The sequence below is a fragment of the Cottoperca gobio genome, chromosome 17, assembly GCF_900634415.1.
Source record: "Cottoperca gobio chromosome 17, fCotGob3.1, whole genome shotgun sequence".
Taxonomy (NCBI): Eukaryota; Metazoa; Chordata; class Actinopteri; order Perciformes; family Bovichtidae; genus Cottoperca; species Cottoperca gobio.
The window spans coordinates 19,071,645-19,084,558 of record NC_041371.1 but is presented as its reverse complement, the minus strand read 5'-3'; the positions used below and the strand labels follow the sequence as shown (position 1 = coordinate 19,084,558).

Below are 12,914 nucleotides of genomic sequence, written 5' to 3'. Positions count from 1 at the left end.
TGAAATACTTTGCACCCTATACATTTATTTACATCAAAGAATGAAAGAAAAGAAACGATTACCAGCTCTATAAATACAAGCTTACCTGCCTTTCGTCTAGATACATGGGTGGCGTTCTACATATTTGAAATCAATGCAGGTGTCAATAGATCATAACCTCCGTTCTCTTGACGGCGTGTTGCACCGGAGCTCGGAAGGATCTAAATCCATAGCAGGTATGTTTTTTTAATAAGACAAGCTGTGCAGCATGCAGCCACTGCGTACTTTTATATGTGAGAACATGTCTGTCCTAGATTCTGCACCATGCATTTCTAATGTGTGGGCACAAGTTACTGATGCTGCTTGTTCCAACCGACTACAGTAGATTACAATAAGAAGCCACCATCTTCCTTTCCTAAACTTCTCCCATCGACTCCCCTCCCTTGGAACCCTGTCAGCGTTGCCAGGTGGGAAATGTTAAACTATCGCACCAGAGGTTTAAAATGATCATTTATGAGTCATAACCACGAGCACAAATAATAAAATGTGTCATTTTACAAAACATGCATTCAAACGACTTTTTGACACGCCTACAAAACAACCGTTTTTTTAAAAAGCAAGCTGATGTAGCTATGATGTAGCTATCTCTTGTACAAACGCTTATCATAGCTAAAAATGTGTAAGAGTCTCAAAATTGTCAAAATATCGTACATTAAGGCACTTTCGGCATTATTGATTTTACTTCGTACAGAGGGCAAAATTATCGTACAAATACGATAAATATCGTACATCTGGCAACGCTGAACCCCATCCCTCCCTAGTGTCCTCCCTCCTGGACTCTACTCTCTCCCAGGTGGGCGGGGGTGTTTACACCAGGCCCATAATGCGTGCCACCCACCAGTTGCAAGGCATGATAACTCTACAGACCACCCTGCAGCCCCGGTAGTGGTACGGCCACGGGTGATACCCTCCCAGCGGCTCGCAGATCCTCTGGCAGTGGGTGTAGCTGCGACGGCACTCGTTGCAGCACACGCCCTGGTGGTCCAGCATGGGGTCGATGTTCATGGTGCCCTCCTCGCCCTCAAGGCCTCTCTGAGAGGAGACAGAGAGGACAGCGGTCAGAGTGTACACAGTGTGTGTGTGTGTGTGTGTGTGTGTGTGTGTGTGTGTGTGTGTGTGTGTGTGTGCCATGTACTGTACGTCTTTAACGGCGGAGAAGTCTCGTTTCAAACCAATTAAAAATGGATTTCCGACAGGCGGGGATGGGGAGGAGGGAATGTTGTCAGATGTTGGATTTTTGTTGTCAAATATTTTCTTTTTCAATGTACTGCTTGTAGTTCACCCCCCACTGTGGTTGTCAGGAGTGTGTAGTAGGGGTTGGGGGATGCTTAGAGAGGGATTAGGAAAAAATGGGGCCCAACATAAGGGGTGAGGATGGAGGGCACGGGGGTGTGCATGTATGGGAGTCTGTGTGTGCTCAGCAGGGCAAAGGGGCCACAGCAGAGCAGAGCGGGGGGGGGGGGGTGTTGTGGAATTATTCATACAATCTCAATGCTGAAAGGAAAGCTTTGGACAGGCTCATGCAGCCTTACATAGAAAACCCATGCACAGAAAACACACCCACGCATACACTCAGATTTGCAGTGACACTCCGGGACCTCCGTCGTGACCCCGGCATCTGCTGCTGCTCGCACCACTGGGAGAAACTCCTCGGAAAAGGCCTTCTCAGGTAGACCTCGGATCTGAACGGACAGTCGCAAACACTGCAGCGGCAAGTGAACGCAACAGAAGAAGAAGAGTGTACGACTTTGTTGGTGTGACTCACCTGATAGGGGTTCTCCGGGTTGAGCTCTGCCTCCACGTCCTCTTCCTCCTCCCTCGCTGCCTGGCGGCGCTGGCGGGGGGCTGCCCTCCTCTTCCTCTGTCCGCCTGCACACATCACAGTCTCAGTATCTGACAGCAGACCAAATTTAGGAGCGGAGTGGCACTAATGTGGCTCGGCTCCTGATTGCACAGCCGTTTCTCCGGCAGCATTTTGAAGTCGTGAGATGAAGTGGAATAAAATTGTGTTTTGAGAACTTTTGACCCCCCAGCATGCTCATGATTGTACACTCGGTAGCTCTGAAACTTCAAAAGGACCGTTTCCTTTTGAGATTGTTTTTCTTTCTGTGGCTTAAACAACTGCGATGTTAAATGGAAATTCTTGAGACCGTTTGACCCATATCCTCTTTGTTTTTTTAGAAAGAAAACTCGCACAGCCTTAGTTTTGCTTTTACTTTTTCTTTGGATTTACATTTTAATATCTTTGCCACGAGCTGTCTGATTGCTTACTGGTTGAGTAGGTGGGACGGAGCCAGAAGATTGGCAGCTCTCCACACAAGTCCTTTATCTTGTTGCTGAGGAAGGCGGAGTCAGAGAGGGGAGTGTCAGCCGCCACCCAGATCAGATCGTCCTCAAATTTGGCCGGCATCACCTCGTCTTCCTTAAGGAGTGAAGAAGGTGAGGAGAAGTGAGCACACACTCGGACACAAATGCAAACAAGCATCAAAACAAAGCATCTGAAGACGCATCCCGAAGACGATGGCATAATATCACACGTTTATGGATCGTGTTACTAGCCTTCCACTTTATATAGCCCACAGTCTTTGCATCTTGTCCAAGTCTAATCTGAATTCATGCCGTGCCGTTAATGCTCCTTATCACAACATAAAAACAAGTAGTAGTAAAAAAAAAAAGCCCCTTGAGGCTTCAGCATACAGATTCCCTCTCCACTAACATTTAGCTGTGTGTCAGGACTCATCAAGATCTGAAGGGAAGGAGAGATTGGATGGCCTAAATGTGCCGTTTTTTCTGCAGATAAACTAATGAGGTTTCCAGAGGAGAGACTGTAAACATATATACTTTGTATCCACAGCCTGCAGGTAAAAGGGGAAATTCTGTGGGGATGGTTTTGCCCAGAGGCGTTTGTTCCTGAGGGCTGCACCGCGCTAGCCACAGCCATGTTTAAGGGAACGTTATACTCCAGAAATGTTTTCTTTTTCTTTTTCCCCAGCTCAAATGACTTGCTGGAGGGACAAATGAAAGTGGGGGTCCTTCTCCACTGATAAGAGTTTATCTGACCCACTCTCTCTGGCTGCCAACACATATGTGTGTGTGTAGCTGTGTGTGTGTGTGTGTGAGTGTGTGTGTGTGTGTGTGTGTGTGTGTGTGTGTGTGTGCGCTTATCTAACCCATATTTGCCATCACTCTAAATTATAGCAAATGACCAGCCTGCAGCAACCATTACAACAACATCTCCCTGTCTCCACACACACACACACACACACACACACACACACGGACGTGAGCCAAACGATCATTTATGAGGCAAAGAGAGGCTATAACACAAACACACACAAAAGCACAAACGTGAAATAAATGATCTGTTATGAAGCAGAGAGGCAATAAGAGCAGCCCTGCGTGATAATTAATTGTGTGTGTGTGTGTGTGTGTGTGTGTGTGTGTGTGTGTGTGTGTGTGTGTGTGTGTGTGTGTGTGTGTGCGCATTCATGAGGGCAATTCTGGTGATGTGGATTTATGTGGATGTGAGGCTTATGCAGCGCTAAATGATTTTAATTATCAGACCGCCTCAATTGAGCAATCATAGGCGGTGGTGTTGGTGGGATGTGACAACAACCCCCCCCCCCCCCCCCCACACACACACACACACGCACACAGACACACACACGCACACAGTATATTCAGTTTTTTTGTGTCCAACAAGCTGTTAGTGCTGGGGACCTACATACAAAGCCCCCATGTGTCCCTGGTTTATCATTGGCTTGGGTGATATGCTAATACCGCAGCACACGCTAGCTTCATATCAGAAGTGAGAACTTGTAGGGTAAAGGGTACTATTATAAGTTGAAACTATACTGGTTTTATAAATGGGCTTATTAAAGATTTATTTCATAAAGATTTATCAGTAATAAGCCATTTTGAAGAACAATGTTTGGGTTTGGCCAGGTTTGAATGGCCCTTGATGTGTACCCTCCTCTGGAATACTTTGTCTTGATATTAGAAAGTGAAAAACTCATTACCCTTTATTAATGACCTACTAACATTTGTATCTTCAGATTCGATGGTTTTGTTAATGAATGGTGTTCATATCTGCAATTGTAACTGTTATAAATTGTAATATATGTAATAATGCTAACATGCTGATGTTTACCAGGTTTAATGTTTACCATGTTCACTATCTTAGATTAGATTAGTTTAGATTAGATTATATTACATTGGGAATGTTGTTAGATTTGCATGAAATTTAATTATTCTATTAGTTTAGAAATTAAAGTATTGGACACATTGACAATAAAAGCAGAATGGAGAAAACATGCTTTCTCAGTGCAAACAAGACCGACAGGACCAACCCACCAGGTCGAATGTCATCGAGTCCTTGTTGAGAGCCTCCACATCAGGCAGACGAGCCTTCACTTGTGTCTTGATGTAGCACTTCTCTCCTCCTGAAAACCGGATCCCTGTGATCCCCTGGAGAGGTCAGGGGACAAACAAAGAGCTAGAAATCAGAGCTCATTACGTCTCCATGTCTGGGACGTGTACGACATATGTAACATCACAGCTGATTTTGATAACATTTGGAGGCGATGCAGCATTATGTTCTAGATTTCTGAAAATTACACTCAGGGACACAATGATTTAAGGTCAAAATTGTAATAATTAAAAGGCCAAAACTGCTGCTTCACTAGTCTGATTGGTCTGATTGGGGTGCTTTAATTAAAGGTCAAAAACCACCAGTCCGCGTTTAATGAAAAATGGAGGGACAATGCGTCTTGACACTGATTGGCCTGAAGGGAGAGAATGTCTACTTGCTGCAGTCTCCCCACAAAGGTCTTTAAGGTTTCAACAAATCTGATCCACTTCTTCTCTGATGTTCCACATTGCTCAGAGAGAGTGCAGATCAGTGTGTTGATGAGTCAGCTTTTTCTGCTTTTACCTGAACCTCCAGATATTTAAAGATTATTTTAGATCCGACTCACAATCTCAAAGTCATGGACCTCCACTGCCTCGTCCGCCCCGCTGCCGGTGCTGAATCTCTCCATGTTGTTGGCCGTGTCGATCTCCATCGTACCCTCCTCCACTTTGCCATTGATGCTCATGCTGTAGTGGACATTGTAGACCTGCACACACACACAAACACACACACACACACACACAAACACACACACACACACAGGGTTTCAGACTGGCATGTAAGGTATGAGAGTCCTGAGTCACCCCACCCCCACGCCCTCTCTTTCAACACTACTCCTCACCCTCCCTCTCAGACTTGTCCTCACACATACAGCCTTTCTTTTCTGGATTTCTCTTTCAGGCTCAAACATTCATTCACACTTGGTCAGAAGAATACAATCTGTGCAGCTCAGCTTATTATGACCCTTCAACAGAGCCGTTTCATCATGTCTTAATAGCATTTTCTAACTTCATATTGGAAGAAAAACACTCAGAAAGCTACATTTCCCTTTTCATCTCTTCCACCTCTTGCCCCCGGAGCATCAGCCGGACCAAAGAGGCCCCCACCACCACCCCTCTCCACCCTGCCAGGATCCTCCAACACACACACACAACGTCTCCATTCACCAAGCAGAACTGGAGTGTTTAATTTACATTTTACTGTTTGCCTACACTGCAAAAAAATAATACATCTTGGAAAAAAAATACTTTGCTCTAGAGTCTCCTTTTAATTCAAACAAGTAAAAAACGTTACCACTGACTACTTAATTTAGCTGGTCTGCAACTCAAAACAGCTTGTTTTAAGGATTTCTTCAATCAAATGACAGTATTTTTTATAGGCTACAAATATGTTTTCTTCTAGTAGTGCCACTCGTATTTAGTTTTTAAAGTCGAGTGGCAAAAACAGAAATCTAGCAGATCAGACTGCATTTTATTAGATCTTTGTTTCAAAGTCCTAAGGGACTGTACGAAAGTTATTAACATACATTATGTTTCACATTGTAAAAATAAGAAAGGCGTTCAACATATCTTATATTTCTATCTAATGTGTCACCGATGCTCTGCATGTATAAAAATCTGATTTAAAGACAGAACTGTTGTAAACGGCATGTGGCAAAGTGCACTTTTATGAGCCAAGTTGTCTTTTTGATGTAGCTATTAAGAATATTGCAAAGGAAAACTACCTCCTCAGCTCTCGACACCCCCCCAACCTAATTTTTTTACAGTCCCTTACAACATCTTTTTTTGCCGTATTATTCTTACATGTTTTTCATTGTTGTTCCAGAAGTAGAAGGCTCCGACTGCCCCCAGTAGCAGTAGCAGGGCTCCGGCGATGAGCACCGCGATCCCGGCCTTCAGCAGGCGGCCGGTAGCGGCGGGCTTCACAGCCACGGCGGAGTATGCCTACCGTAAAACAAACAAACCAAAAAATGACCACGTGTCCATAAACACGACATCAAAATAACGGCATGCTTAAAACAAGCATCATCAGACACAATTATACCTCTGAATTGTCAAATTAAGATTCCTAACTCCCATTACAGTGATACATTTGGTCATCTATCCAGCATAAAACCAAACACTTTGGCCTCTGGCTGACCCCTACACATGTACCTACCATATTCTATGTAATAGACCTCCATATCCCGGGTAATTCGGTCACATTGAGCCGTTCTGGCCTGTATGAAAACTCACCGGGGGCATGAAGTTATGCAGGTCCTCTGGTCCCGCCGAGGCGATCGGTACTTTCTCTGAGTTCCCGGCCATGACTGGAGCCAAACACCTGAGGGAAGCCCAGTCCACTAACTCTCTCTCTCTCTCTCTCTCTCTCTCTCTCTCTCTCTCTCTCTCTCTCTCTCTCTCTCTCTCTCTCTCTCTCTCTCTCAGGAGGAGGAGGATGACCAGGCAGCTCGTGTTTAACACCGTAGTGTTAAAACTGCGCACAACCTATCCAAGTTTTGTGATTTATAAAATAAAATAAGAAGGTAAATCATAAACTCCAGGCGGTGATCCTCACAGTATGAGCGACCACTAATTAATGCCAAAAGTTATGCTTTCTTTCAGAAAAGCATTCATCATGTTTTCCCTTTGAAGAGCTTCTCATGCAACTTCCATGACTTTGATTCCTGCTATAATCCTCAGAATATCATATAATTAAACGGTATGGCAACCTCGGTGTGTATACTAAGATCTATTCGGCAATTAAGAGGAAGATGATGAGGGAAGGTTGAGGTTGTCTCCTCAAATCACCTTAGCACACACACTCCCTCCTCTCTCTGTCTTTCTCAATGCCTCCACAGACGGCTGCAGGTCAAAGGTGACTGGCGGAATGTCGCATTTTTTCTCCAGACAGTATTTGCATGACAGCTGAGCAAAAGCAGCAGCTTGTTGGACAGACTTGGACCTTATTTCCCTACATTTTTTGTCGAGAACTTTCTGTTATGAAAAATGCCCTGAATCCATGAATGATAATGGGGAGATTACGTAAAGGGCGCAGCGTGGACGTTTGGCAAAAAAACGGACAGGATAACAGGAGAATTTTCTCACAAGGAGTTCTTGTTCTTTGACAACAAAATAAATCACCAAAAATAAATCACCTGTGTTTGGATGTCTATCAAACTTAGGTTGTTAGGGTATTTAACTTCCTCTCATACATGTTTTATTTTTAAGACTAGTAAATGCGCTTTTACGCATAGCCACTCTCATTATGTATGTCCTCTTCTATGCGCACATTTCAGGTGGTTATGATTTATGTAATGGGAACCTGAGCATATCTTTAATTATTGCATTAATATGCAGTTCTTAGGCAGTAAAATGAGAAATAATAAGTCTGGAGATGTTCGCTCTTGATATGCATGAGGTGTGAGAGTGATTTGCTAGAAAACCTTGGCGTCTGCTCTGGCATCTCTCCAGAAAAATCGTATTCACAAAAAGAAAAAAACTAAACTGACCTTCGTCGGGCTGCAAGGACAGAGGCTCACCACTGCAATAACAGCGACGCCTGTTGGCTTTTACTATATTTATTGGCCTGACTCCTGCTCCTGCTCACCTGGATCTGAATCTTTTGGAACAAACACATCACTCACATGTTCGGAACAGTATTTCAAAGTTTATTTTCTCTCAGAATATTGTGATAATAAAAAAAGAAATCTGTACAATTACTTATTATTGCATTCAAATAATCCATACATCGTTATCAACTTGATACATTGTGGGTCACCGGCCCTCCAACTGCACAGTTTTCTGGGGCCATTTTTAAATAGTCAGCGTGCTTAAAGATCAATAATTACAATTCATATGTACATATCTTTGCTTAATTATTACTTTTATAAAAAATAAAACCTCTGTATGTACAAAACTTGCATATGGTACACTCCATGTCCAACAAAACATCTCAAAGTGATTGAATAGCCATCAAATGTGGCTTTTTACAATTAAAACAAGAAACACACAAATATTAGGATATAAACTTATATATGCACAGTCTCCACAGCAACAAAGAACTTAAAAGAAGTTACAGTATTCTCATTGTCAATGAAGCATAAATTAAAACTTTGAATATACATTTCTTTGAGCGTGAGCTAGTTGTGTGCAATGTCTGTTTTAGACGTCATCGTTGGGACAGTGTGTCGGGGTGGGGGTGTACACGGGGAGGGTTATATCGCTGATCTCCTGCACCCTCACAGGCCTGGGTGGGGTGACCAGAACGTAGTCATACTCTCTGTGCAGCACCTTCTCGTACACGCTCTGCAGACCCACTGTTTTGGGGATGTGGGCCTGGTAGTAGTTGTCCCGGCGGTTGGGGTCCCGGGGCAGGGAGGCTGTCTTGGAGAGGCTGCTGAAGGAGGAGAGGGTGGGGGCTGGAGAAGGAGCTGCGTTGGCTCTGACCGCTGAGGGGCTCCAGCAGCGATCTGAGTGACCCAGGACCTTACATTCACTAGTGCAAGCCCAAAGAGCTGTAGAAGAGAGAGAAAACAAGTTAGATCTAGAACCAAACAAGGATTACATGTTGACATATAGTCATTCACATTTCCCAGGTTTCTTGTCCTTACCATTTTGGCCACCCATGGGAGGAACCACTGCCCCATCTTTTTTCAGGCCAGTGTCTCCACTGACATCACTGTCACTGTCATTGAAGTCACTGTCCCCCTTGCCACTGTCTTTGCCACTGAAGGCTGGATCCCTGGCAGAGATGGTGGTGTAAGAGTTCCCCTTCCAGATAGTGATGGGCCTCACAGCCTCTTTGCCATTCCCGTAGCCAGGCAGAGTGGAGTAGCCCTGCAGGAGGAGAGGAGAGAAAGAAAGCAGAGGTTAGTGTCTGCTGGATAAACACATTGCAGATTACTCATTGTTGTGTGCACACCCCCTCCCCACCACAATTCCCCGAAGGTGCATCTCACCTCGTGTTTATTCCCTCGAGGTTTGCTGTTGCTGTCTGAGTCATACACACAGGGCACCTCGCTGCCATCTTCTGAGGCCGAGCACATGTCGTTGCCCCCGGGGTGAGCCGAGGTGAACCCCCCGGGCTGGCTGCTGTAAGAGTGTCCTTCAAAGCCCGCTTCTCCCCCGGCCCCGTGTAGAGGCAGAAGCGGGTTGTCCGCCACGTGGTTCCTGCCCCGCTCCAGCGTGCCCTTCTCCCCGTACGAGTCGCTGTCGTCTCCGCTTTTGTCGCGCTTGCGCCGGTTGCAGGTGGTGGCGATGAGGATGATGGCGAGCAGCAGGAGCGTGCAACTCCCCGCGAGGACAACGATAATCACCACAGACAGGTCCCACTGCGCGGGTACCCCGTCCCCGCTGCCCGACTGGTACACTGTCCTGTCGCTCGGCGGGGAGCCTGCGATGATGAGGAAGTGGAGCGTGGCGGTGGAGGTGAGCGCGGGCCTCCCGTTGTCGCTCACAGTCACGGTCACGCTCAGGGTTTCGTCCACGTCATGGCTGAGCACCTGGTTGAGGTAGATTTCCCCGGTGGCTTTGTTAACGGAGAACACGGAGGGCTCCCCGGTGGCCAGCCCGTAGGACAGCTCTGCGTTCACGCCTTCATCCGCATCCCGCCCGTCCACCCGGGTGATGACGTAGCCAGTCGGTGAGTCCCGGGGCAGCAGGACTTCGGCGGAGCCGTTATTGAGAGGCGGCTGAGTGATGACCGGAGCGTTATCATTCTGGTCCGCTATCCTCACATACACGTTCGCGCTGCCGGACAGAGGCGGGGAGCCGCCGTCGCTGGCCGTGATTCGGAGATCCAGCTGTTTCATCACCTCATAGTTGAAGCTGCGCAGCGCGTAAAGCGAGCCGCTGGCGGGGTCCAGTGACACGAAGGTGGAAATGGGGGAGCCCATAAAGTATGTGTCCGCCAGTTTGTAGCTGACCTTCCCGTTTGACCCCAGGTCCATGTCCTGCGCCACCACAGTGGTGACGTATGCGCCGGGCGCGTTGTTCTCCACAACGGCCACCTCATACACTGGTTTACTGAACACCGGAGAGTTGTCGTTCTCGTCCGTCAGTCTGATGGTGTACTGCGTGATAGTCCGGAAGGGAGGGGAGCCCAGGTCCTCCGCCACTACTGTGAGGTTATATTCAGGGATTTTCTCCCGGTCTAACGGGGTGGTGCTCACAATCATGAAGCTGTCCTCGTACGCCTGCTGCAGTCTGAAGTGATCGTGTCCGTAGAGCGTGCAGTGCACCTGCCCGTTAGCGCCGGAGTCTCTGTCCGAGGTGCTGACCAGAGCCACGAAACTCTCTCTGGCCGCCGCCTCTGTGATGTACGCTATCCCCGCCGTTATGGACGTCATAGGGGTGATTGAGATCTCCGGTGCATTGTCGTTAACGTCCTGCACCTGCACCACAATTTTGCAGATGGCCGGGCTCGGGTTCGGACCCAGGTCGGTGGCCTGGACGTCAAACTCGTACGTGTTCTTACTTTCAAAGTCAATCTGGCTCTCCAGTGTGAGCCGTCCGGTCTTCCTGTCTACTCTGAAGAGTTGCCGTATTTCTGCGGGCACCTGGTGACCGAATCCGTACACCACCTCGCCGTTCAGCCCCTCGTCCGGGTCCTCGGCGTTCAGGTCCAGCAGGAGGAAGCCCACCGGTGCGTCCTCGGGCATATCCACGGAGAAGCTGTTCCTGTCGAACACTGGGCTGTTGTCGTTGTAGTCTTTCACCTTGACGTTGATGCGCGTTGTTCCGGTGCGGGACGGGTTGCCGCCGTCCATAGCGACCAGCTCCAGCGCGTAAGAGCCCTGCGTCTCCCGGTCCAGCTCCTTCATGAGCACCAGCTCCGCATATTTAACCCCGTCGGCCCTGCTGAGTACGTCTATTGAAAAGTGGCTGTTGACGGAGATCTGGTAGCTTTGGATGTAGTTCGCCCCGACATCCTCATCCACAGCAAAGTCCAGCGGGATCCGCGTGCCCACTGCTGTGTTCTCTGAGATCTCCAGACTCGACTCTTTCCGGGGGAACTTGGGGGAGTTGTCGTTGATGTCCTTGACCTCCACTTCAACGTGGACGAGTTTAAACTGCTCCTTGGAGAAGCTGACCACGTCGAAAGCGATGAGGCAATGCAGGATGTGTTTGCAGATCCGCTCCCTGTCTATCCTCTCTCCGATGCTCAGCTGCCCGTCGCTCTCCCTCAGACGGATGAAAGAGGAGTTGAACTGTTTCATCATCCTGAAATTGGTCCTGGAGCCCCCCGAGGAAAAGGCTGTAGAGGAGATGTCCTTGGCCAAGTTTCCAATCACTGTCCCCGGAGCGTCTTCCTCAAATGTCTGATATTTCACCGTCTTTCCCTGCGTGACAGCAGCCAGGCACACAAGCACCAACAGCCCGTTCCACCCTATTTCTCCCATCTTGACACCTTCACTCCAGAATAATCTTAAAAACTGTCCGCTCTGAGTCCGATTTAAAGTTGGAAAACAAAACTGCAAAAAGCTATTCCTCCCCCGCTCTCCTCGACTCTCCGGGGTTGTTTATTTTGATGTATAAAGCCAGTAATAAATATTCCATATGTCTTTCAATGCGCACTCTGGATGCGCTCCTCTCTCTCTCCTTCTCTCTCTCTACTGGAGGTGTGCTGCTCTCTCAGCGCAAGAGGGCTGCAGTGTCTGCAGGAGGGTTTATACGGCGAGGCATGCAAATGAGCCGCTCTGTGACCAATCCGGGCTTTGAGAGGGGGAAAAAATGGGGACTTCTGAAAGACCTCTAAACCCTGTTTAGAGATTCCTGGACTGTGCGGGGAAACTTGGCACCCAATATGTGGGCTAAACTCGGGGCTTGATTTAATACAGCTATAGTTTCCGTTGCTTGTTTATGTTCCTCGGGCTGTTAAATGAGTCTGCGCACCGACACATGGGGGGGGGGGAAGCACAAAGATGCGCAGTGTCCCTGAGCTAGAGGACAAAGCATTTGAATAGGAGTGTCTGTTCATGATGCTTATAGCATATAGGCGTACTTTCACTATAAAGAGATTTATGCTTAAACACTGTTCAGTTGGATCCCCACGCACGTGTCCTGTGTAACCCACTGGAGTAAAAAAACAGCCACTGGCAGACTAACTGTCCCAGTGACATCTCCACATCTGGTGGGAAAATAACTTCATGCAAGAATATGACGTGATTTGTCCTTTTCTCCAACCTCAGAGTGCCCTGATCTACTCACCCAGACAGATACAATTTCATGTAATGCACTTCTGATGGACCCATAATGCTGAGACAGCTTAACATGCTGAATAATGGCTGCGCCGGGGATTCAAAGAATGTGGTGTAACTGGTGGTAATAGCATCTTTTTATTGCTCATTTTATTCTCATTAATAAATTCCATAAATTTGCTCCGTTTTCTATTATTTATCCCCCTAGTGTGTTGTAATCCAGTAATTGTTTGCCTATCAGATCCTATCTGGGGCTAGAAAATGACTATATCCACTTAAGCATTG

At 47.2% G+C, this 12,914-nt stretch overlaps 2 protein-coding genes across 2 annotated transcripts in view; both read right to left on the bottom strand.

Moving 5' to 3' along the window:
- Positions 1–6,804, bottom strand: part of LOC115022611 (leukocyte cell-derived chemotaxin 1-like) — a 7,042-nt gene extending 238 nt beyond the window's left edge. Inside the window, exons 1-7 of the mRNA XM_029453659.1 lie at positions 6,685–6,804; positions 6,253–6,393; positions 5,016–5,156; positions 4,393–4,506; positions 2,311–2,461; positions 1,805–1,908; positions 1–1,071 (exon numbers count right to left, since the gene is read on the bottom strand). The exon at positions 1–1,071 is cut by the window's left edge and continues 238 nt beyond it. Of these exons, the coding sequence (XP_029309519.1) occupies positions 847–1,071; positions 1,805–1,908; positions 2,311–2,461; positions 4,393–4,506; positions 5,016–5,156; positions 6,253–6,393; positions 6,685–6,756 (948 nt within the window). The 5' untranslated portion in view covers positions 6,757–6,804 and the 3' untranslated portion in view covers positions 1–846. The remainder of the gene's footprint in view (positions 1,072–1,804; positions 1,909–2,310; positions 2,462–4,392; positions 4,507–5,015; positions 5,157–6,252; positions 6,394–6,684) is intronic.
- Positions 6,805–8,078: 1,274 nt separating this feature from the next.
- Positions 8,079–12,030, bottom strand: LOC115021954 (protocadherin-8-like). Its single transcript, XM_029452694.1, has 3 exons — positions 9,390–12,030; positions 9,042–9,267; positions 8,079–8,945 (listed from the first exon to the last, which is right to left on the bottom strand). Exons 1-3 carry the CDS (start codon positions 11,829–11,831, stop codon positions 8,593–8,595), a joined length of 3,021 nt encoding a protein of 1,006 aa, XP_029308554.1. The 5' UTR covers positions 11,832–12,030; the 3' UTR covers positions 8,079–8,592.
- Between the last annotated feature and the right edge of the window lie 884 nt (positions 12,031–12,914).

Excerpts from the sequence above, each read along its gene's own strand:
- LOC115021954 (XM_029452694.1), bottom strand. The coding sequence starts at position 11,831 with ATGGGAGAAATAGGGTGGAACGGGCTGTTGGTGCTTGTGTGCCTGGCT. Across the intron at positions 9,268-9,389 it reads CTCGAGGGAATAAACACGAG|GGCTACTCCACTCTGCCTGG; the intron begins GTGAGATGCACC and ends CTCCTCCTGCAG. Across the intron at positions 8,946-9,041 it reads TCCCATGGGTGGCCAAAATG|CTCTTTGGGCTTGCACTAGT; the intron begins GTAAGGACAAGA and ends TCTCTTCTACAG.